This window comes from Cibotium barometz, chromosome 21, assembly GCF_041138505.1.
Source record: "Cibotium barometz isolate CiBa-2024 chromosome 21, ASM4113850v1, whole genome shotgun sequence".
NCBI lineage: Eukaryota > Viridiplantae > Streptophyta > Polypodiopsida > Cyatheales > Cibotiaceae > Cibotium > Cibotium barometz.
The window spans coordinates 8,143,303-8,167,668 of NC_141066.1; the positions used below are offsets into that span (position 1 = coordinate 8,143,303).

The 24,366-nt window shown below is 42.0% G+C and overlaps 1 protein-coding gene across 1 annotated transcript in view; it reads left to right on the forward strand.

The window, feature by feature from the left end:
- The window catches only part of LOC147626799 (uncharacterized), a 38,662-nt gene extending 22,705 nt beyond the window's left edge, over nucleotides 1-15,957 (forward strand). Inside the window, exons 3-6 of the mRNA XM_086815351.1 lie at nucleotides 13,754-13,910; nucleotides 14,088-14,311; nucleotides 14,476-14,649; nucleotides 15,403-15,957. Of these exons, the coding sequence (XP_086671477.1) occupies nucleotides 13,754-13,910; nucleotides 14,088-14,311; nucleotides 14,476-14,649; nucleotides 15,403-15,489 (642 nt within the window). The 3' untranslated portion in view covers nucleotides 15,490-15,957. The remainder of the gene's footprint in view (nucleotides 1-13,753; nucleotides 13,911-14,087; nucleotides 14,312-14,475; nucleotides 14,650-15,402) is intronic.
- The last annotated feature ends 8,409 nt before the right edge of the window (nucleotides 15,958-24,366 follow it).

A 24,366-nucleotide genomic window follows, 5' to 3' on the forward strand; every position in this document is an offset into this window, starting at 1 on the left:
ACCACAGATTCCAACCTGTCTGAGTTGGACAAGGAAAGAATGGATTTTCTCAAAAGTTTTCAAGATTGTTTTTCAGAGACTTTACAAGGGGAGTTATTGCCTGCTAGGCCTGAGGATCATGCGATTGATTTGATTCCTGGGAGTTCACCACCGAATAAGCCACCCTATAAGGTGAGTGCAGTCCAACAAGAAGAGATTATGAGCCAAGTGCGTGATTTGTTGGACAAAGGATTGATTCAGCCAAGCTCTTCGCCTTATTGTTCACTAGTGCTTTTGGTACAAAAGAACGATGGTTCTTGGCGGATGTGCATTGATTACAGGGCACTGAATAAGATTACCATTAAGAACAGGGCACTGAATAAGATTGATTACAGGGCATTGAATAAGATTACCATCAAGAACAGATTTCCTATACCACGAATAGATGATATTTTGGATCGGTTACAGGGAGCAGCTTACTTCAGTCGCATTGATCTGAAGAGTGGATACCTTAGACCGGAAGATGTGCACAAGACAACCTTTAGGACAACTTTTGGACTTTATGAGTTTTTGGTCATGCCTTTTGGTCTTACGAATGCTCCAGCAACTTTTAACAGGATGATGGATCGGATTTTCTGAATCCACTGTGCTTTTGTGGACACCTTCTTTGATGATATGATTGTGTTTTCTCATTCAGAAAAGAAGCATCGGGAGCATTTGACCAAAGTGTTTGAGGAACTTACAAAGCATAGGTTGGTTGTCAATGGGAAGAAGAGTGAAATTTTCATGCAAAAGATTCACTTTCTTGGGTACATATTGTAACTTGGTTGAACACAATGCTAATCAATACACTTAAATACACTAAGATTTGAAGGACACTTGCTCAAATACAAGAAGTAAATTGCTGAATTTGACAAGAGGCACACAATGAGCCGGAACGGCCGACCCCTCCCTTGAGTAAATTGTATTACTATTGGAGAAATTCAATATATAGTTTCACGGGCATCCATTGCCAAATCCTCCATGCCAATGCATATGAAATTCAGCATTTAGAAAACAATGGTATGTCGATGTAGATCACCAAGGAGCTGCCTTGATGCCCGGCCCGACTTCAGTGCCCATATTCTCTACCATTGGCTCTATGTTCTACCAAGCAAGGTAGCAACATCTTCAAGAGCACATAGGACAAGAGAAATACTACACAGGGCGGCTAAACAAGGAGTCCTGCCCTTCTACTGAGTAAGTAATGACAATACATTGTCCAATTACCTTACCAGTCTTCATAGAAGTTGTTGCAAGCGGAAGCCTTCGCGTTGGAAGCTTTAGAAGTGTTGATATCTTCGATTTGCCGCAATCCTTCGCGACAAAAGTCTTCAAGAGGATGAAGGGAACCTTGGGAAAGCTTCCCCTATGGTTCAACTTGAGAAAGGAAGGCTGAAATTAGGGTTTTCAGCAAAAAGACCAGAAATTACAGCAAAAATGAGAGCTGTTTTGCTGAATTTCAGTCATTGGGAGTGAGTAGGAGAGTGATTAGCACTTGGAAACACTCTTGGAAGCTTGGAAAACACCCTAGCAAGTTGGGTATGGCTATGGAGAGCTTGGAAATGGAGAGAAATGGTGGAAAAACAGAGTTTTCAGCCTCCAAAAATCCTCATGAAGAGAAAACACGAATTTCTCTTAATAAGTAAGTGAATTGGGGTCCAATCAGGTGAGAGGACATGGGGAGATGCCCATTTATGAGTAAAAGGGGAGGATCAGGTCTTGGACATTGAGTCTTGTCCACCTCGGGACTTCAGTGAGTGTGAACTTGGAAGCGGTCATAATTTATAAGTGACTTTTGGGCGCCCAAACTTTAATGAAGTGGGAACGCACTCACTTATAAATATTGGCTAAGTCCTAAGGGCTATTTGAGCCTAGATTGGGTAATACTTACCACCTGTTCACATGCCACACAACCATGTCAGCAGACAGTTTCACACGCACGGTTCACGGGCGGGCGTCCCCTTACCCGGAACTACACATAGGTCATGCAGGCATGAAAACAGCATGCAATTTCATTTGCAGGCAAGCACATAAAGATGCTATGCAATGCAGCATTGGCACGAGCGATTTCCGTTCATGAAACCATATAATACCAGGCGTTTCCAGGCAAGTATATGCGATACCAGACCCAGTGGAAAGCCAATCCTCCAGGCGTTTCCGGGCATGTACACAAAGTCACAAGTCCCAGCGGAAAGCCAAGTCCTCCAGGCGTTTCCGGGCATGTACACAAAGGCACAAGTCCCAACGGAAAGCCAAGTCCTCCAGATATTCCGGGCATGATAACATCAAGTCCCAGCGGAATATCATATCCAACTATACAGCATGACACGTGTCAATCACCTGCATAGGCATATTCCATAAGCCATGGACACCAATCCAATATGTACATAGTGTGAAAGCAAGAGTGAACCATTTGGGTGGCCAAATGGTGACATTCCCCCCCCGCTTCTAAACAGTTGTCCGCAACTGAAATGCATCCAAATATGTCTGAAGCACATGCGGGCAATCTTTGAAGAACTCTTCATCTACCCATTTAGCATCAATGGGAAGATAGTTCTTAAACTTCACAAGGTAACGCCTCACAACTTTGCCTGCAGCAAGCTTGCGTTCCTTGTGATACACAATCTGCTCTGGCTGCAAGATCTCCTCAAGCTCATCCACTTCTGGTGGATCCTCAATGACCATTTCATTGGGCTCCGGCCCTACATACTTGCGAAGGAGACTCACATGAAAAGCATTGTGTATGTGCCAATGACTAGGTAATGCCAATCTGAAAGCCACTTCATTGATCTTCTCGATCACTTGAAAAGGTCCATAGTACCTAGTTGCAAGCTTAGGATATGCACCCTCTTTGCCAGGCCTCTTTGCAAGTCTTGCTTTCTCAAATTTCAGCAATACCCAATCATTCTCTTTAACATCCAATTGCCTTCTATGCTTGTCGGCAGCCTTTTTATGCTTGTCTTGTGACCTTGCAATGGCTGTCCGCACCTGAGCAAAAGCAATATCCAAGTCTCTTACATACTCATCAGCTGCAAATATCTCATCCTTTGTGCGAAGGATGGGTGGCAAAACCACCTTACCATAAACAATCTCAAACGGGGCCTTTCCCGTAGATGCATGCACTGTGTTGTTGTATGCAAATTCCACAAGCGGTAAGTACTTCTCCCAAGAAGACTTCTGATCCGCCACACAACATTTCAAGAGATCCAACACGGCTGAATTTGCAGCCTCACTTTGCCCATCCGTTTGAGGGTGATAAGCTGATGAGAAGTCCAATTTGGTACCCATATTATCAAATAAGGCCCGCCAAAAGAGACTTGTAGTCCTGGGATCTCTATCCCCCACAATGGACTTCGGCATTCCATGATGTTTGAACACTTGTGCAAGATATATTTTAACCATATGCTCAGCTTTGATGGTCTTTTTGACCGGCAAGAAATGAGCTTGCTTGCTAAACCTGTCCACAATTGTCCAAATTGCATCATTACCCTGTTGGATACGTGGCAAGTCCATAATGAAATCCATTGTAATACTTTCCCATGGCTGCGTGGGAATAGGCAATGGCTGAAGCAAACCTGGTGCCTTTTGCCTATCAAATTTGACCTTTTGATAGGTGATACATACACGTACATGTGCCTCTATGTCCTTCCGTATACCTGGCCAAAAGAAATACCGCTCAATCATGTGCGTAGTAGGCATTATGCCTCTATGACCAGCATATGGAGGAGCATGGCACTCATCCAAAACCTTTTGCCTCATGTCAGACACCACACATAGGCAATTATCTTTCATGAGATAACCCTCTTTGATCACATATGAGGCATGTGCATGACCAGCCATCAAATTAGCCCAAATAGTGGCAAAATCAGCATCCGTATGATACAAATCACGCATGGTAGACAAGTCCCCATGAGAGGCAACCGAGATAGCTGCTACATACGGCTTTCGTGACAATGCATCGGCCACTACATTCTTCTTTCCCGGGGTGTGCAAGATCTGAAAATGAAACATAGAGAGGAAATTGGCCATCCTCATATGCTTCTCTGACAATTTAGTTTGAGTAAGAAAATATCTCAAACTCTGGTGATCTGTCTTCACAGTGAAATCAGCCCCAAGAAGGTAATGTTTCCATATAGTAAGTGCATGAATTACAGCCAAGAGCTCTTTCTCATAAATGCCAAGAGATAGCTCTGCATCATGCAATCTACGACTCTCATAAGCCACGGCATGTCCCTCTTGATTAAGGACAGCCCCTATGCAATTTCCAGATGCATCACATTCCACACAAAAAGGCTTTTGCAAATCCGGAACGATCAACACTGGACCATGAGTAGTTGCATCTTTCAATTTGAGGAATGCATCTCTCTCTACATTAGTCCATTTGAACACGGCCTTCTTCTTTGTCAAATCATGTAAAGGAGAAGCAATCCATGCAAAGTGCCGAATGAACCTGCGGTAGTAAGAGCATAATCCAAGAAAACTACGGATCTCATGCACCGAACTCAATTCGGGCCAATTTCGAATTGCATCAATCTTTGCAGGATCCATCCGCACTCCATCTTTGGACACAATATGCCCAAGATAATGTATCTCTGACAAGAAGAACTCACTCTTCTTTGCATTTATGAAGAGTTTATGCTTATGGAGCTCTTCAAAAACAATAGCCAAATGAGCTTTATGCTCTTCTTCGGTCTTCGAGAAGACTAGTATGTCATCAAAGAAGACACCTGTAAATTTCCTGTACCCACGGAATATGCGATCCATCATTCTATTGAATGTAGCCGGGGCATTTGTAAGACCAAAAGGCATAACAAGATACTCATAAAGCCCAAATGCTGTCCTGAAAGCAGTTTTGTGTACATCCTGAGGCACTACACGCACTTGATGATATCCACTCTTGAGATCAATTCGGCTAAAGCATGCCGATCCATCCAACTTGTCAAGGATGTCATCTATGCGTGGAATCGGAAACCGATTCTTGATGGTAAGCTTATTCAAAGCTCTATAATCCACACACATACGAAAGGATCCATCCTTCTTTTGAACCAAGAGGACGGGTGAACAATATGGGGAAGAGCTTGGCCGAACCAAACGAAGCTCATTTACTTGCTTCATGATCTCCTCTTTTTGGGATGCACTTACACGATAGGCTGGCCTATTAGGTGGTGAGCTACCCGGCACAAGATCAATGCGATGATCTTCCGGTCGTACAGGTGGTAACTCATTTGGTAACTCATCAGCACAACAATCATTGTGCTCTTGCAAAAATTTCAGCCTATCATTACTAAGAGTGTTTACATGTACATTATTTTTCTCAACATGATCTCGTACAAAAATCAAGTACGCAAAAACACTCTTTTTCATTACTTTCTTAATTTGTACATGAGATACAAGGGGAATGGTATCACCCTCTTCACCAGCATCAATTACATGTTCTCGGCCTTTATGCATAAAGGTGATCCTGTTAGTCTTGTAAGCCTTGCACGGATCAATACGTGTATGCCAAGGCTTTCCAAGCAATACATCACAGCCATTCAAAGGCGCCACAAGAAAATCCTCATGATCCACATAGCCTTGAATGTGTATGCGCAACTTGCCAAAAATAGGCATGACCTGCACTTCTCTACCAACAAAGGCAGCTCCTGCTTCAATTTGAGGACCCATGTCCTCCACTTCAATACCCAAAGCAGCTGCCATCTGAGTGGATATGAAATTTTCAGATGCACAATCATCAAACATGAACAAAGCGGGCTGATCTTTGAGTTGTCCCCAAGCTTTGCATACAACCCTATCTTTGCTATCATGTGAAGTGTTGCCCTGCACATCCGGAACCATATGCACATTAGGCTTCGGTGCATTAGCATTTTCAGCTTTGTTCTTCTTATTTGGGCATGCTCTTGCCATGTGCTCAGTGCTGCCACAAGTAAAGCATTTGCCTTCACGCATATATTGCTTCTTCTTCTCAGCACTAAGACCAAAGTTTGCCGGCTTATAAGGGCGCTTGTTAGCAAACTTATTTTCAGCTTTTGGACCTGATTTGGCTTGGTTTTGGTCTCTTTTAGGTGGCTGTCCATCATTTTGCAGGTTTTGGACAGCCCTCTCTTTGCCTTGAAATGAGGGTTTAGCCTTATTGGATCGACTCAATTTGAGTTCCAATTGCTCGGTGGCGGTGGCGGTTGCGATTAATTGGTGTAAGGTATGACCAGGATACATTTGTAATCCCGCTTTGTACACGGGTTGCAATCCCTCTCTTCCTTTCCGCCTCGGTGACATGCATAAATGGAGACACCTCCAAAAGCACTTTCCAAAACTTTTGTACATATGCATTTACCGATTCCCCCTCATTTTGCTTTACCTAATCCCACTTCATTGTTATCTCATTCAATGCATTGGGAGGCAAGAATTGAGCATAGAACCTCTCCTTGAACTCTTTCCATGATCTAACAGGATTCGGTGAGAGCTTCTCCGTGAGCCACCAATGGGCAGCAGTGCCTTTCATGAACATGCTTACATGCCGGATCATGGATTTCTGAGTGAAATCCTCATCACTGAAAGCAATATCAAACTGGGCAATAAAAGCAAGTGCCTTTGATGCATCATATTCTCCATGATATGTGTCAAACTTCACAGATTTGTCTCCGGCTTTGAAGTCACGAGACTTTGATGCATGTGTGTGCATCTCAACATGTTTTCCCCCATGTTTGTCCATTGGGACAGTCCCTGTAATTGGCATCATTTTTGGACCAAAAGGTGATGCATAAGGCATAGATACATGTGCCCTGTAAGCATGAGGCATGGCTGGCCCCTCAACATGCATTGATACATTTTCAGCCATAGCTTCTCCCTCACGAGCACACTCGAAGGCATGAGTGGCATGAGAGATACGCGGAATACCTGCACCAACAGAAAACTGCAGCCCATGTTGCATGTGTTGTGCATGTACATTTTCAGCCGGCAATGGCATTTGACATACATTTTGACCACTGCCATAAACATTGTATCCTTCACGGGCTACATGAGATATTCCTGCATGGCGTGAAGTCACTGATTGTTCCTCTCCCATAGGATGGAGATTCATCCTCTTAGACATAACTTCTTGTTCGGGCACTTGTGGGGATTCCAAGACATGTGGGATGGTTGCCTTTTCTGCATAGGCATCCTCGGTACGAGCCAAGTATGCACGTGCTGCATCCCTCGGTTGCATGTGCAACTCTTGAGCAATCATTGCCATTGCATGATCCATATAAGATTCAGCTTTCTTGGCCTTCAAACGATCATGTACCAATGGATCCTCGCGGCGATAGAGATTCAATTCTTCTTGTTGTGCATGGAGAAGAGCCTGCATACGAGTAAGTTCAGCTCTCAAGACTATGGACTCTTCTTCTTGCATCTTCTCTTTGCCACGAGACGGCTGTCCCACATATTCATGTTCCCTATTGTGCACCACATGAGTTTGCTCATCCTGTAAAGCATTGGAGGCATGCATTTCATTGTCCCTGCCACTTGTATTAGCATCTCCAACATTCATTGTATGGCTGTCCATAATGTTCTAAGTGTAGAGATAGCTAGTGTTCACGGTGATCGTCTCTCACGATAGAAGTGAAAGAGAACCGTATGCTCTGATACCAATGTAACTTGGTTGAACACAATGCTAATCAATACACTTAAATACACTAAGATTTGAAGGACACTTGCTCAAATACAAGAAGTAAATTGCTGAATTTGACAAGAGGCACACAATGAGCCGGAACGGCCGACCCCTCCCTTGAGTAAATTGTATTACTATTGGAGAAATTCAATACATAGTTTCACGGGCATCCATTGCCAAATCCTCCATGCCAATGCATATGAAATTCAGCATTTAGAAAACAATGGTATGTCGATGTAGATCACCAAGGAGCTGCCTTGATGCCCGGCCCGACTTCAGTGCCCATATTCTCTACCATTGGCTCTATGTTCTACCAAGCAAGGTAGCAACATCTTCAAGAGCACATAGGACAAGAGAAATACTACACAGGGCGGCTAAACAAGGAGTCCTGCCCTTCTACTGAGTAAGTAATGACAATACATTGTCCAATTACCTTACCAGTCTTCATAGAAGTTGTTGCAAGCGGAAGCCTTCGCGTTGGAAGCTTTAGAAGTGTTGATATCTTCGATTTGCCGCAATCCTTCGCGACAAAAGTCTTCAAGAGGATGAAGGGAACCTTGGGAAAGCTTCCCCTATGGTTCAACTTGAGAAAGGAAGGCTGAAATTAGGGTTTTCAGCAAAAAGACCAGAAATTACAGCAAAAATGAGAGCTGTTTTGCTGAATTTCAGTCATTGGGAGTGAGTAGGAGAGTGATTAGCACTTGGAAACACTCTTGGAAGCTTGGAAAACACCCTAGCAAGTTGGGTATGGCTATGGAGAGCTTGGAAATGGAGAGAAATGGTGGAAAAACAGAGTTTTCAGCCTCCAAAAATCCTCATGAAGAGAAAACACGAATTTCTCTTAATAAGTAAGTGAATTGGGGTCCAATCAGGTGAGAGGACATGGGGAGATGTCCATTTATGAGTAAAAGGGGAGGATCAGGTCTTGGACATTGAGTCTTGTCCACCTCGGGACTTCAGTGAGTGTGAACTTGGAAGCGGTCATAATTTATAAGTGACTTTTGGGCGCCCAAACTTTAATGAAGTGGGAACGCACTCACTTATAAATATTGGCTAAGTCCTAAGGGCTATTTGAGCCTAGATTGGGTAATACTTACCACCTGTTCACATGCCACACAACCATGTCAGCAGACAGTTTCACACGCACGGTTCACGGGCGGGCGTCCCCTTACCCGGAACTACACATAGGTCATGCAGGCATGAAAACAGCATGCAATTTCATTTGCAGGCAAGCACATAAAGATGCTATGCAATGCAGCATTGGCATGAGCGATTTCCGTTCATGAAACCATATAATACCAGGCGTTTCCAGGCAAGTATATGCGATACCAAACCCAGTGGAAAGCCAATCCTCCAGGCGTTTCCGGGCATGTACACAAAGTCACAAGTCCCAGCGGAAAGCCAAGTCCTCCAGGCGTTTCCGGGCATGTACACAAAGGCACAAGTCCCAACGGAAAGCCAAGTCCTCCAGATATTCCGGGCATGATAACATCAAGTCCCAGCGGAATATCATATCCAACTATACAGCATGACACGTGTCAATCACCTGCATAGGCATATTCCATAAGCCATGGACACCAATCCAATATGTACATAGTGTGAAAGCAAGAGTGAACCATTTGGGTGGCCAAATGGTGACACATATAGTGTCTAAGGATGGCGTCAGGATGGATCCAACGAAAATTGAAGCGATAAAGAATTGGCCGGATTTGCAGTCTATACATGATGTGTGAAGTTTCTTAGGACTTTGTTTATATATATTACACGAGGTTTATCCGATTCTTTGTAGGGATTGCTTCACCTTTACATCACTTGACCAAAAAGGATGTTAAGTTTTGATGTATAGAGAAGGAAGTGGAAGCCTTCAACAAACTTAAAAGGAAAAGCTTGCCACCACTGGTCCAGTTTTGGTTTTACCGGATCTTCATAAGCCTTTTTTGGTACAGTGTGATGCATGTGGGAATAGCATTGGAGTTGTTCTTATGTAGGATGGACATGTTATTGCTTATAATAGTAGAACTTTGTCACCAGCAGAAAGAATCTACAAGTATCATTTGTCAGAAGGTGAAGTATGACCGTCAAAAGACACGTGGGTTACTTCATCCTTTGCCTATTCCAGACAGATTGTGGGAGAGTATTGCTATGGATTTTATCTTTGATCTTCCTAGGACAAAGAGTGGGAATGATGGCATCTGGACTATTGTGGATCGTTTCAACAAGTAAGCCCATTTTATTCTAGTCAAGAAGAAGATTAATGCAGAGCAAATGGTGAGGATATTTTTGACAAATATCTTCAAGTACCATGGGATGCCCACATCTATTGTTAGTGTGACCAAGATCCTCGAATGGCGAGTTTATTTTGGAGAGCATTGTTCGAGAACATGAAGACTTCGTTGAAGTTCTCATCGTCTTTTCATCCACAAATAGATGGGCAATCGGAAATTGCCAACTCAGTTGTATTGGATCTTCTAAAGTGTTATGTTTCGGATCATAAGGAGCAGTGGGAAAAGTATCTTCCTTTGGTAGAGTTTACTTACAACAACACCATTCACACTTCGACAAGTAAGGCACCTTTCGAGATTGTGGAAGGTGGGAAGAAAGTATCTCTGGTTTTGCAAACAAAAGATAAGATCTTCGAGGCAGATCGTTTCGTGGAGAATATGGATGAGGCTTACAAGAAGGTCAAGTTGGCTCTTCAAAGCACTGAAGAGAAACAGAGGAAAAGCAGCAAACCTTCACCGTCGATCATTGGTTTTTGATTTGGGTGATTGGGTGCTTTTGAGATTTGAGAAGGTTAGACTCAGGAAATGAAGGGTAAACAACACTTATATCCTAAACTGAGTATGCGGTACTATGGGCCTTTTCAGGTGATTGAGAAGATGAGTGATGTTTCTTATCGTCTTAAGTTACCGGATCATTGGAGGATTCATAATGCATTCCATGTCAGTCTTCTTAAACCTTTCAGAGGTGAAGTGTCTACAGATCAGGTTGATGAGCCACAACCAGAAGTCGAAGAACTAGATGAGATTCTTCAATTGGAACAGATTTTGGCACATAAAGAAAGAAAAGTCTGAGGAAAAGTTTCACGTCGATATCTGGTAAAGTTTGTGAACTATTCACCTATGGATTCAAAGTGGATGGAGAAAGGTGACTTGGCGGATTCACTGAGGATACTAAAACTTTACCTTGAAGCTTTTGGTTTGGAGCCTACCTTAGAAAGTGCTTCAACAGGTTCAGCTGTGGATTCTGGAGTACTACCTGTTACTCAAGAGGGGGGTGACTCCGCTTCCTTGTCATAGAGTTCACTTGGATGAGATCTAGAAGTCGCTTGGCGTTCTTATTAGCACACCCGAGATATTGAACTGACAGTATATCTGTCTCCTATGGGATTTCTATGATATATGTGTACTAGTCACATGGTTTGATTCATGGATATACGAATCTTTTGAGATAATGGGGACGCCTATTCTAGACTTTCATTTGATATGCATCAGTGTTTACTCATGTTCATGATGTACTGCTGATCGTGGGTCCTGTGGGATGGCCATGAGTGGAGTAGGTAAAGCATCCAGGGGGACATGACTATTCACGAGGTGGATGCTCTTGATTTATGTTATTCAGATGTTCTGTTTCAGTTGGTAGGACATAGCTTTCTCATTGGTCTCTTAGGATTTGTTTCAGTTTGGCAGATCTTTCGAATGAACAATCGAGGACGATTGCTTTGTTTTAAGAGGGGGGTATGTTACATGACTAAGTATTTTACCTCTTTTCTTAAGCATTGTGATTATGTTTAAGCATGTTTAATATTCACTAATCATGTTTTACTCCGTATGTGCATGTGTAAGTTTGTACATGTGTGTGGGTGCAGATACATGCTTGGTGTGTATACATGTGTGTGCATGCTCATATGTTTGTACATGTGCATGTATGTATTTTTGGATATTTCTCTTTCCTTGTTGCACGTGCAGCAGTTGAGAACTCTCCTTCTCTTGTTAGGCACTCAAGGCAACTTGTGGGGCAGCATAGAGGTGGCCAAGGGAGGCAACCAAGTAGCAAACCTTGCAGCGCAGCAAAAAGGGGAGCTGTCTAGGTGACACGTGGCACCTGACTGCAGCCAGGGGCAGGCGGCCTGCAGCACAGCAAAGGAATAACCAATTAGCAGTTAGTGCAGCCCGTCCAGGTGACATGGCGTTGCCACGTGGCACAGGCGGCTGATGTGGCACAGAAGGCTAGCGTGGCAGAGGCAACAACACTGCAGAGCAGGCAAACGCCACGTGTCAGAGGTGGACAGTGGCAGCAGGCGCACAAAGCGAAAGAGAGAGGCGAAGAGAAAGCCGTCGATCAAGCCAAACGCAAGAGAGGCGTCGGGCAGCAAATCGCGAAGAAAGAAAAAAGCAACGTGGAACCAAAAACGCTATGACATATATATATATATATATATAAATAAAAAAAAGAATAAGTGAAAAGCACTCGTAGCAGTTTTTCTTTAAGGGGGAAAAGCATAGCTTTTCACCTCCAAACTTGTATAAAAAGGGAGCCAAGGCTCTTGTATCCCACAACACAAATCTTGGGTGAAAGTTTCAAGAAGACTTCTCCATGTGAAGCAAGGAGATATCTTCTCGGGAGTTGTACAAGGGCTACGTTGACTTCAAGTGATAACTAAATACCTACGGGGGCGCCACGCTTTGGGACCAATTGGTCTCTTGTGTAGGAGCACTCTAGCTTCACCTATTTTTCTTCTTCTTCCAAGTTTATTATTCCAGTTCATAAAGAGCTTTTAAGTGTGATTAAGTGTGCTCACCGCCTGTCAAGTTTTTGATGGCCAGTTTCATTTGTTCACCTTGGGACTTTAGTGTGTGCTAACATAGGGCTGAGCATCATTTTTATAAGTGAGTTTTGATCCCCCAAACCTTAATAAAGTGTGTCTACACTCACTTATAAATTAATGCTAGATCGTAAGGCTTAGTTATGACCAAGACTTACCACTTGCCACATGCCACATAACCATGTTAGCAGACAGTTTCACTTGCACGGTTCACGGTGGGCGTCCCCTTACTTGGAAGTACACATTGATCAAGCAAGCATGAAAACAACAAGCAAATTCAATTTGTAGACAAGCACATAAAGATGCTGTGCAATCCAACATTGGTATGAACAACCACTGTTCATGAGACCATACCAAAATAGACATGTTCTAGACAAGTACACGACGTAGCAGACTCACACCAATCCTCCGGTTCATTTCTGGGTATGTATACATAGACACAAGTCCCAACGGAAAGCCAAATCCACAGTATCACATGAGTGGCAGCATGAATGCCGAGTCCAATGTATACACATAAGGAGAAAGCATGGGTGGACCAATTGGGTGGCCAAATGGTGACATCTCAGCCTTGTGACCTGCTGTACACTCATGGCTAGCATTTCACCTACAGAGAAACACTCTGTGAAATCTAACATTAAGGAAAGCAAATGGATATGATGATTTGCTGACTACCCACTTATGTTTATGCACCAATGCTCGTAGTCAATGGTATTGCTGTTGGCCACTTGTACCCGACTGCCACACCATCAGTGCTATGTCATTATTGCCGTGTTAGCACTACCACGTGGTAGTGCCATGTGTCACTTGTGTTGTTCGTCTCTGCTTGTTGACTGCTATCTAATGTCTGGCTGTGCCCTGCATATTGGTAGTTGTGTAACAGAGAGGCAGCTTGGCACTTTTTATATATGATATAGTTTCCGAATTCCATTATAAATTATAATTAGAGAGCCTTGGATGATTTTTTTTGAGCAAACAACTGAACTGCATCCCAAAAAGCATGTTACGATTGGCAAAGTTACACAGAAGTTACAACAATGCGTCTATCACCAACATTATGGCAGCGTGGACAGGGTTTAGGGCAGACTTAGCCAGGATAAAATAACGTCACAAGAGTGAATACTAGAAGATAACTGAAACCAAAACTTGACACACAAGAGGCAGACTGATCAAGTAAATAACAGCGTTGAATGTGTTTTTAACAGCCCACCTTAGTTACTCAGTTGATCGATTGAATGTGTTCTGTGTTGCCCTGTATTCAGTTGATTGAGAAAGTTTTGGAGTCCAGTGGAAACAACCTTGACTCTGCAATAAGGAGTCTCAATGAGCTCCACCTCAGCTCTGATGGGGGAGGAAGCACCTTGCATTTTCCCACTGAAGATTCTTCAGCAATCTCTCCAGCGAAACTCTTACAAGAAGGTTCAGGCTCTGAACCCATCAAAGCTAGTGCAATCAAATTTACTGTTTTTAAAGCATGGATAAGTGATGTGGGTGTGTGCATGTGTAAACTTGCATGACAGGTTTAGCCGTTAGGTGGATCAGAGCACTGACTAATGCAGCCTTGAAATTACTGATGGAGCTGTGGTTTTTATGCAGATGCTGAGTATCAGTCTGTAGTTGTGGAAGCTGTTAATATAGAGAATGCGAACCGAGAAGGTGCTTCACCCTCTGAAGGTAGCAAATGGGTTGAACTGTTTGTACGGGAAATGCTCAGTGCCTCTAATCTTGATGATGCCAAAGACCGCGCAGCCAGGGCTTTGGAAGCTTTTGAGAAGACTGTAATGTCTCACAGTGGATCCTTGTTTGAAGAGTTGCAGAAGGTATCCCCCTTGCCCATGGGTTTCACCCGTTGTGTGCAGATATGGTGACACTTTTTAACTATGTAGTTTATTCTTTTTGGAATCCTATTTCTCAAATGTGTATGTCATTAATCATGGGCGGTAGTGAAAAGCATCTTGGAGGGCTTAGTGGTGTCTCATTACAGGAGAATGCTATGCTGAAGGAGCAACTGCATGGTTTAGTTCGTGACAATCACATCCTGAAGCGGGCTGTTGCTATTCAACACGAGAGGCAGTCAGAGCATGAAAACTGTTCGCAGGAGATGCAGCAGTTGAAGCAGTTGATTGCTCAATATCAAGAACAGGTCCGAACTTTGGAGGTAAGTATGGTAGCTCTGTGTGTTCTATACCGACCAATTTCACAAGAGGAACTTGTGTACTAGACTTTGATCCTTCTAATCACGTGCACACGTATGCACGGGTGTGTACAGGCAGGTATGCACACACCCATACGCATGCACCCATCCATCTGGAAAGACACCCACATCTGTGCTTGCAGGTACATGGATGGGGAGAGAGAGAGAGAGAGAGAGAGAGAGAGAGAGAGATTGATTATATTAAATGTGTACAAAAGATCCAAAGGGTCTATGAGACTAAGAATGAGTACATATGATCAATGAATAACTGGATGTTAGAAACATGAAAAAGAAACATCTACAGAAGAGAAACTGGCCCATGCACTACGTGGACCTGTGTAAACAATGAAGAGAGTCAAAAATCATCAGATGTCATTCTCCTCCTGAGTGGTGTACAATGCAGCAATGCCCCCCTCCTGTGTAGGTACATCACTATGGTGTATGAGGATTACCTGAATTGCAGCTGGCGGGTAGAGGATCTTGATCTGACATTTGACTCTGGAGAGACTGTCCCCTCTCTCTGGTGACTCCTTGGGTGCGTGGTACCAGAGGGTTGTGGGCTTGGCTGTGATACCTGTGCTGTCTTGTTGTGAGAGAGAGAGAGAGAGAGGCACACACACACACACACACACACACACACACTTGCACATACACGTTACATGCAGGCACATTTTTGCCGTAGTTTGACAGGTCTGTTGCTTTTTTTTTTTTTTGCAGTTAAACAACTATGCCCTGAACTTGCATCTTCGCAAAGCTCAAGAAGGAACATCTATGCCTGGGCGCTTCCATCCTGATGTGTTCTAAAGCAGCTGATGAAGTTCTGTGTACAAGAAGAGAGATGCTGCTGCTTAAATTCTGGGCTGTAGCCTAAGCTGGTTAGGCTAAGCCACAGCAGCAATTCAGGCTTAATTACTCTTGTATATGCTTGCAAATTATAGCTTCTGGGCTATAACAACATTATAAGATTGAAGACTACCTTTGAGCGAGATGGATTGGGTGTTCACTAGTTTTTTTTGGGGTTTTTTTAGGAGGGGGGGGGGGTCAACACCTTCAATGCCAAACACAAGTTTGGAAGGTGCTGAAAGCCTTTTTTTGCAACAGCTGATTGTTACTTCCAGGATTGTATAAAGGATGACAGCATACCATGGATGGTGTGAGGGCTGATGGAAGTTTGTTATCATGAGACAGCGTAGTGATACTTTTAAGACTTGAGTTATATTAGTTGTGGATTGGTACCTGGATTGAAGTATTCAAATTTCCTGTTTGCAAAAAGCCTTAAATTCGTTGAAGGAGCATGCATGGTTTTACTAACTTAATCTGGAGTGGTGTTTCGCCAACTTGCATTTGATACGTTTCTGCAGTGTATCCATGGCTGTTTCATCTGCGTTGTTATGTTCTCGAACAGAAGTGGTATTTGTGGTGAATGGTTGAAATATACACATTCCTGCTTCCCCTCTTTGGCAGTGAATGAGAATTGCAGTGCCATTCATTGGTCACTGGCATGTGCAGCTTGGACATTAGATATGCAGGTGTTTACGTGGTGTTTGCACAGCTTAATCATTAGTTATGTAGGTGATATTATCTCGTGGGAGATTTCTATGGAAGATCAGATTGTTAAGAACTACCTGTTGTGTTGATTGCATCTTGAAATGTGGGGGATAAGGTTGCTTGTGAAGTCAATGCTGACCCATATGTTATGTTGCCCTAAGGTGCTTACTTGGTGGAGACGAGTCTGTGGAGGTGGATAATTGTTAATTGAGCACTTATTTTTTTTGGGGGTATGCCATGGGGCTACTGACTGGCAGAGAAGATGCACTAGGTAGGGAACAAGAAGTAGTCCCGTGAGCTTGGTGAAGATAGGTATAGTGAGTGGGTGCCCCTCTCTCGTGCTCTTGGAATACCAAGCAAAGGGGTCAAGAATGTATCGCTTATACATGCATCCTCACCCTTATGTGACTTGCTAGTTCCCAGCTCCCACCTTTGGAAACTGGTGCAAGCAGAGCTGTGCTCGAATCAGAGGTCGGTCTGTTCAAATTGATTTTGAGGTTTGGCTTCTAGAATTAATTGTTATATTTTTCCCACTCTTTCCTAGAACTTTATTCCTCATAAGGAATGCGAGAATGGAGTGCGGGAACTTACCTTGCTCCTGAGGTTGGTCCTTTTGAATTCCATATACGCGACTTGATGAAGCTCCACTCTCTTCAAATCTCGCTTCCTAGTTGTCATCAGTGGAATGCGTCTATAATTTTGTAAGAGGAAGAAAATGACGTGTGTGCTTCTCACCTCCCAGCCAATATAGCCCATGAGTTTCTATAAATGAAAGTCCCTTAGAGCATGTTCTCACCTCCCGATCAAGCAAAAGGTAGAAGTGCTCTCTTAGCTCCCATTCCCGCACTCCTTGGCTAACCCCCGAGCTACGGACCTTGGCCCACTAGGCCCCTGCCCGCGCACACACTAGCAATGTCCGGTCTAGGCCTAAGTGCCTCGGACTAAATCAATATATGTCAGTCTCTCCCCCTTCTAAGATCATCGTCCTCGATGATCAGCTGTGGGAAATGTTTACAAATCAGAGCTTCTGATTCCCAAGTAGCATCGGTTAAAGGAAGACCTTTCCAGGCAACTAGAAACTCTCGGAGAACGCGATTACGTCACCGCTTCTCTCTGCGATCTAGTATCTTGTCTGGACCATGGTCTACAGAGTCATTTTCCTGCAAAGAAATAAGACCATCAATTAGATTATCATCCTTAGATATATATCTCTTGAGTTTACTAACATGAAACACCGGCGGATGGACACGACAGCCTGGTGGAAGTTCCAACCGGTAAGCTACGTCACTAAGCTTCTCCATAATGGTCCAGGGTCCACAAAATCTAGGCGAAAGCTTAGGACACTTTCCAGTAAATAAAGATGTAGAGTTCAATGGTACTTGAAGAAAAACTTTTTCTCCCTTTTCAAAAGATCGAGGAGATCTTTTCTTATCAGCATAAAACTTAGCTCTTTCAGCTGATTGTTGAAGCTTAGTTTTAGCCAATGCTAGAGTATCTTGCATTCTTGCCAAAATTTTTGCCGCACTAGGACATTTCTGTGGTGTGCCTATAGTACCAGGAGTTAAGGGAGACATACCATAATTCATCTCAAAAGGAGGTATACCGGTCACCTTATGAGGTCTATTATTATATGCAAACTCTAACAAGGGTAAGTATGAATCCCAATCTATCTGGCTATCAGATACATAAGCACGTAACATGTCCTCGAGTACTTGGTTGACCCTTTTCGTCTGACCATCTATCTCGGGGTGGTCACCACTACTCATATTGAGAGTAACATTCAACTTTGCAAAAATGTCTCCAGAAATGTCCACAAAAACGCACATCTCTGTCTGAAACAATAGACAAAGGTAATCCATGTAATCTAAATACATTCTGGATAAACAAATCTGCAACTTGTGGAGCTTCCACAGTGTCCTTGGTTGCTATAAAATGAGCCATCTTGCTCAGGCGGTCAACTACCACCAAAATGGTATCTTTTTGTCTTTGAGTTCGTGGCAATCTCGTGATAAAATCCATGGATATTCTTTGCCAGTTAGATTCCGGAATTTGTAAGGGATGTAGTAACCCTGGGCTCTTTACTCTTTCTGCCTTTATTGCTTGGCATTGAAAGCATTGTTGGACATACTTGTGGACATCTCTACATAGATGTGGCCACCAAAATGCCCGTCTAACAAGCTGAACTGTTTTATCTTGACCAGGATGCCCAGCACAGGGACTATCATGGTTCTCTTGCAAAACTTTTGTTCTTAGTTCCCGTGCACAAGGAACATATATCTTTCCTTTTTGCTTTAGCCATCCGTTCTCAACTGAGAAATTGGCATACGGACTTGATGAAGGTCTTAGTGAAGAAGTAGACGAAGCTAACTCCTCACTAGTATCCATACTAGACTCGAGTCTGGACCTTACTGTCTGTGCATAAAGGTCCTCCAACTGTGCTTCCTTGATTTCTTGAAGCAATGAGTTTTCTAAAACTGTAAAACTCATATTATACATAATTCTAGATAATGCGTCAGCGACTACATTATCTCGACCTTTACGATACAGAATTTCCATATGAAATTCTTGCATCAACTCAGCCCATCTACCTTGTCTTCCTCGTAGATCAGGTTGACTACAAAAATACTTAAGTGTATGATGATCTGTATACACTTTAAACTCAGCACCATAAAGATAGTGCCGCCAAATTCTGAGAGCATGTATAATAGCATACAATTCTTGCTCATGGACTGGCCAATTCTGTTGAGTTGGCGAAAGCTTCTTGCTTTCAAAGGCCACTGGCCTACCATCTTGGCTTAACACTAACAGCCACACCGCTGGCGTCAGTTTCTAAGACAAAAGGCTTTTCTAGGTCGACCACTTTCAAAACTAGAGCTGTTGAAACTGCTTGTTTCATTGTATCAAAACTTTCTTGTTGTGTAGATGTCCACACATAGGGCACCTGTTCTTGCAACAGATCTGTCATAGGAGCTGCTATTAGAGAATAGAGCTCTATAAATCTACGATAAAAACCACTTAATCCCAAAAAGCATCTAAGTGCAATGATATTTTTTGGGACTGGCCATGCCAATATCACGGAAACTTTCTTGGGATCCATTCTAATCCCATCTGGCAGAAACTATATGACCTAGATATTCAATCTCAGTCATACACAAAAAAGTCTTTTCCTTGTTGGCAAACAAACTTGTTTCACGCAACGCTTGAAAAACATAAATTAAATGTGATTCATGTTCTATGATGTTCTTGCTATAAACTAGCACATCATCAATGAAATCTACCACAAATTTACCCATGAATGGTCTTAAAATATCATTCATTAACATCATAAAAGTAGCTGGAGCATTAGTCAAACCAAATGGCATGTTCTTACGAATTCCCAAGTCAAGATATGGGTCTCTTAAGGGCAATAAAAATACCAAGCTTGCTTATCAAAATTATGGTCCTTATCAAGTGGTGAGAAGGGTTGATAAAGTAGCCTAACTACTGCTTCCACCTACTACAAGGATTTATGATGTCTTTCATGAAATAACCTATCAACTACCAGTTCCACCTACTCAAGGATTCATGATGTCTTTCATATTTCCAATTTAAAGGCATATGTGGGGATGGTGCAAGTGCATGAGGAATCACTATTAAACAGAGGGGACTACCAAAAATGAAGAAGTTTCATGGAAGCCTGATTCTATACTAGAGGGCCATGATGAGATTTTGAGAAGCATGGCATGAGGTTTTGGAAGAAAAAACACGAGGTTAATTCTTGAACACACTGAGTCATTTTGAACTACAACAAAATTGCTAAAACTATAGCTCACCTCAATTTTAACCTAAAAATTACAATAAACACACATTGGGAAAAAATGGCCAAAATCCAAAAAAAATGCATTAATAAATAGCTAGATTTGGAATTTCTTTCAACAATCGATAGCACCAAAAGAATAATCATGTATAAAATAGCATGTTTTACAAAACAAAACACCTTGCATTTTACTCCAAAAAACTGTTACAATGCCAAAAGGGGAACGTCTTGAGACCTCATGTCCCATAAGATAAATCTCACTTTTTCCATCAAGATCAATCTTTCACTTTTTCCATCAAGATCTTTATAGTTTTCTGGCGTACACGACTAGGTTTTTGTAAAGTGAACCCATAAACAAGGATTTTTATATCTTCTGACTTTCTTCCCTTCCTGCTCCCTTTAAGCATCTTTGAATGCATATCTCCCTATCAATGCATCATTCGCTGCTATTGTTCTGTACCAATGAACTTCTATTGCATATATATGATTGTTTTGCTCATTAACTTTAGTGATTTTTGCTAGCTAGAACGTCTAGATAGCCATTCTTGTCCCCTCGTCCACCACTGAGCATAGCAACCATGTTCCCCATATTGAGCTCATTTACATTTCCTTGCTACATTTTCTTTTCTTCTTTACATTTTCTTTTCTTCTTGGCCGACATTAAGTTGACTTCATTGCACCAACATAGGCCTCTCTTGTTTCTCCATGAACTAACGATAGAAATTCTTTTGACATGGGTGCAAAACCACTTGTATATTTGCAAGATTCTCTTCGCTATCAAAAACCTATCCTTCACACCAAATAATGGAAATGTCATCTTAAATGTATCATTTTTTGAATCTTCAATGAGTGTTTCTTGTTCTAGAAAAAAACCTTGCCACCACTCTAAAGAGCTTGTTGGGAAATACAAATGTGCAACATCAATTGCATGGTTCTATTTTTAAACTTTAAGTGCCTCGTTTGTTGAAGACATAAGAATGTACCTTGCCCATGGAACTGGATGCTTAGGGATAAAGAGAAAAACTTAAAAACCCTCTTGTGGAAGCCAAGACTTGGAATTAGAATACTTCTTGTACCATAACCTAGTTTCAGCATATTTCTTCTCAATCTTGAATCGATGTTGAAAGCTATGATCATTAAGTTGCACACAAATGAAGAGAAGATTGATTCTCCCTTGGTTGCAAATGTGTAAAATCATAAGTCTCTTTGATTAATTCTACCTCTAGTTAAGGAACATATGCTTCCTTGAGAACAGGGAAAATTTGTGAAAGATCAAATGCATTTTTCTTTGCCAATTTCACCAAAAACTTGCTAAAAATTTGATCAATTTGATTGTGTATATCAAGTTCTACCTTCTTGAAGACTTTCTTTTGCACCAACATATTTAAGTAAGCTAGTAACACTTGAGTTTTATCCTTCCTAGCAGTGTTATCTAACTGCACATAGAGAACACTTGGTAGAGATCCTTAATATTTTGAATCAGAGTGAATGTTAAATTTGGATAATTATTAATGTTAGGAAAATTTATGAACACTTTATATGACATTATTCCATTGAAATTCAAAAGACAAGAAGATGTGTGTGCATTATTGCCTACTTTTATTGTGGAATTATTTTAAGTGCGATGATTCACTAGATTTATACATGCTAAGGATTTAGATTTAAGTGATGTTGCCTTGCTTCAAATTCGTAATAATTACTCCATGAATAAGGAATATTTATAATACCTTAGACTAGGGACACATAACATTAAGGGATTTGAGGAACTGTAATAAAATTGGGAATAGATTGTTTTAAGAAATCCATTATATCTCCAATATGTTTTACCTTGCATCTCATTACTAGTTGGTTGAGCCTCTAAGACCAGCCAGCTAGGCGAAGTCTCAATGTAAATGTCAAGAAATTACTAATCATAGTAGGAACCTTGCTGAGAGTGATAGGGGGATACAACGCATGGCATCGAAACTGTGAGTATGAAAATGCTAATTTTCTACTTAACAAAACATGATGCTGCAAAGTCTGGGTATAAATGCAACATACCCATTCATGATAACTATAGATTCATTTAGGAATAAATTTGGATTACAAATTACATGAGAAAACCACACAGTTTAGAGAAAAATTTACAAGCCCAAGATGGTATTTGATGCCATCACAACAACCTACAATTCCATAAGGTGAGCATCTGGCATTTATAATGATGCAATGCTCGTTGCATGACATTTAGCCGTAGAGAGTCCCACCCTGAGTTGTGCTAGCTTAATGTTTAGTTCCTCTTCGTCCAGGAGAGTTAGTGAAGCCATGTTCATGTGCAACATTCTTTTCTAGAGTATCTGTTTAGCTTTGGCTTCCCTTGCCTTAGCCTCTTCTTGAGCTTGTTGGATTTTTTCTTTAGCTACTTTTGTTGTTTTAAGAGATGTTATTGCAAGAGCATCTCTTGGGTCAGTGGTCCAAAATATTTTTTGAGTTTGCTTCCATTGACGTAACCCTCCATTTGTATGCCCTCAATTGTATGCCCTCAATTGTCTTAATTCTAACCGACCCCCTTGAGGTGTGATCTCAGACACTTGGAAGGATCCTAGGTCTCACATTTGTATGCCCTCAATTGTCTTAATTCTAACCGACCCCCTTGAGGTGTGATCTCAGACACTTGGAAGGATCCTAGGTCTCCATACTTGAGTTTCTTTTTCTTGGTGCTTCCTACATTATACATGAGAACAAGGTCCCCCATTTCTAGTTCTTTTTGTTTTATGTTTTTGTTAAACCAATGTTTTCTTTGTAGTTTTTTGACCATTAGTCCGTGCGATGCAATTAGAGTGGTCTCATCAACCTTCTCTAAATCGATTAGCCTTTTAGCTAATGCATTCTCCATCAGACATTCTTGTATTGCAATCCTTAAGCTCGGAACTAGGTATTCCATAGGCATTATTGCCTCAACACCATAAACTAGATGGAAGAGAGTGTATCTCGTCGCTACCTTATATGATGTACAGTCACCTGATTGTAGTCTGAAAATATGTCCAAGAAGCTATAAGCTTCTTCACCAGCTACTTTCTCCAAAACATGTTCCATGTAAGGCAATGGATAATGGTCTTTCCTAGGGAGAAGTGAGAGAGAAATTCCAAACTTACAACCCATTAATGAAGAGCCCATAGTAGAGGAAGGGTTTGTAACCCTAGATGAAGAGGATAACCTACCAAGAGCAGTGGGTGAAGTGGAAGACTGCATGTACACCAAAAAGTACATCAAGTAGATGATCAATCATCCCACATTCCTATAGGACATGGAACTCTTCATTTTGCAAAGACGTACAAATGTGGCTAATGATAAGTCATTCCAAAATGAAGTGGTAGGACCATCCCACATAGACCGGAGATACCTAGAAGAGCCAACACAGGAAGAGGAAGAGATCTAGGTAGGGGGGAGCTATTCCTCAAAGACTAAGGGTGGATCCAACCATCAATCTAATGTAGCCACAAGGATGGATCTGTTGAATATGGCTACAAAAATGGGCCAAGGAATGGTCAGGGAACTAGGCACTGCTCTAGAATCCCAAGCCTCCCAAATGAAGCCACACATCATTTCCAAGATCATTCAAAAATTCTCTGGGGATGGGGATCCTATTCAACATGTAGAGATTTTTGAATCCACATGTGAAACTTGCGGGCCAGTCACAATGATATAACAATGACTCATGCTTTCTCATTGATCCTAGAAGGGAAAGTGCATTAGTGGTTCTAAACCCTCAATCTTGAGGGGATAAGGTTAACTTCACACGAATCAAGAATGTGTTTGTGCCCAGCTTTGCCAAAAGTGGTGATAGATGGAGTCCTTTGGCACAGCTGCACAACATCAAACAAAAGGAAATGGAGTCGATGAGAGACTATGTGTCTCGACTATAAAGAACCTAAATTCAGGGTGTGCAAACTACGGGAAAGGCTAGCTGATGATCAGTTATTGCCTTACTTCCAGACGAGAGTTAGAGACGACAAGATGCATGATTATCTGGTATTAGCTCGACTACTCTAGATGCATGTTGCAAACTGGCAATTGAATATCAGTATATTATGCTGAAATTGCCACAACCGGAAGATGTCAGAATATCTTCAGTATAGCAATGACTTCGCGTGTTTTGAGTCACTAAGATATTGGAACTCAGAGAAAGCAAGTCAAAAACATGACTGTGGATGAGCTCAGTAATGCAATATTAGAGGAATTGAAGGTAAAGGAGAGAAGAGAAACATCTAGGCGGCATGGGCATACCCATGTTTACTCCCATAGGAAATTGGTGTGGTGCTCTATGTGCAGATTGAATCACACTACCACCGAATGTCCAC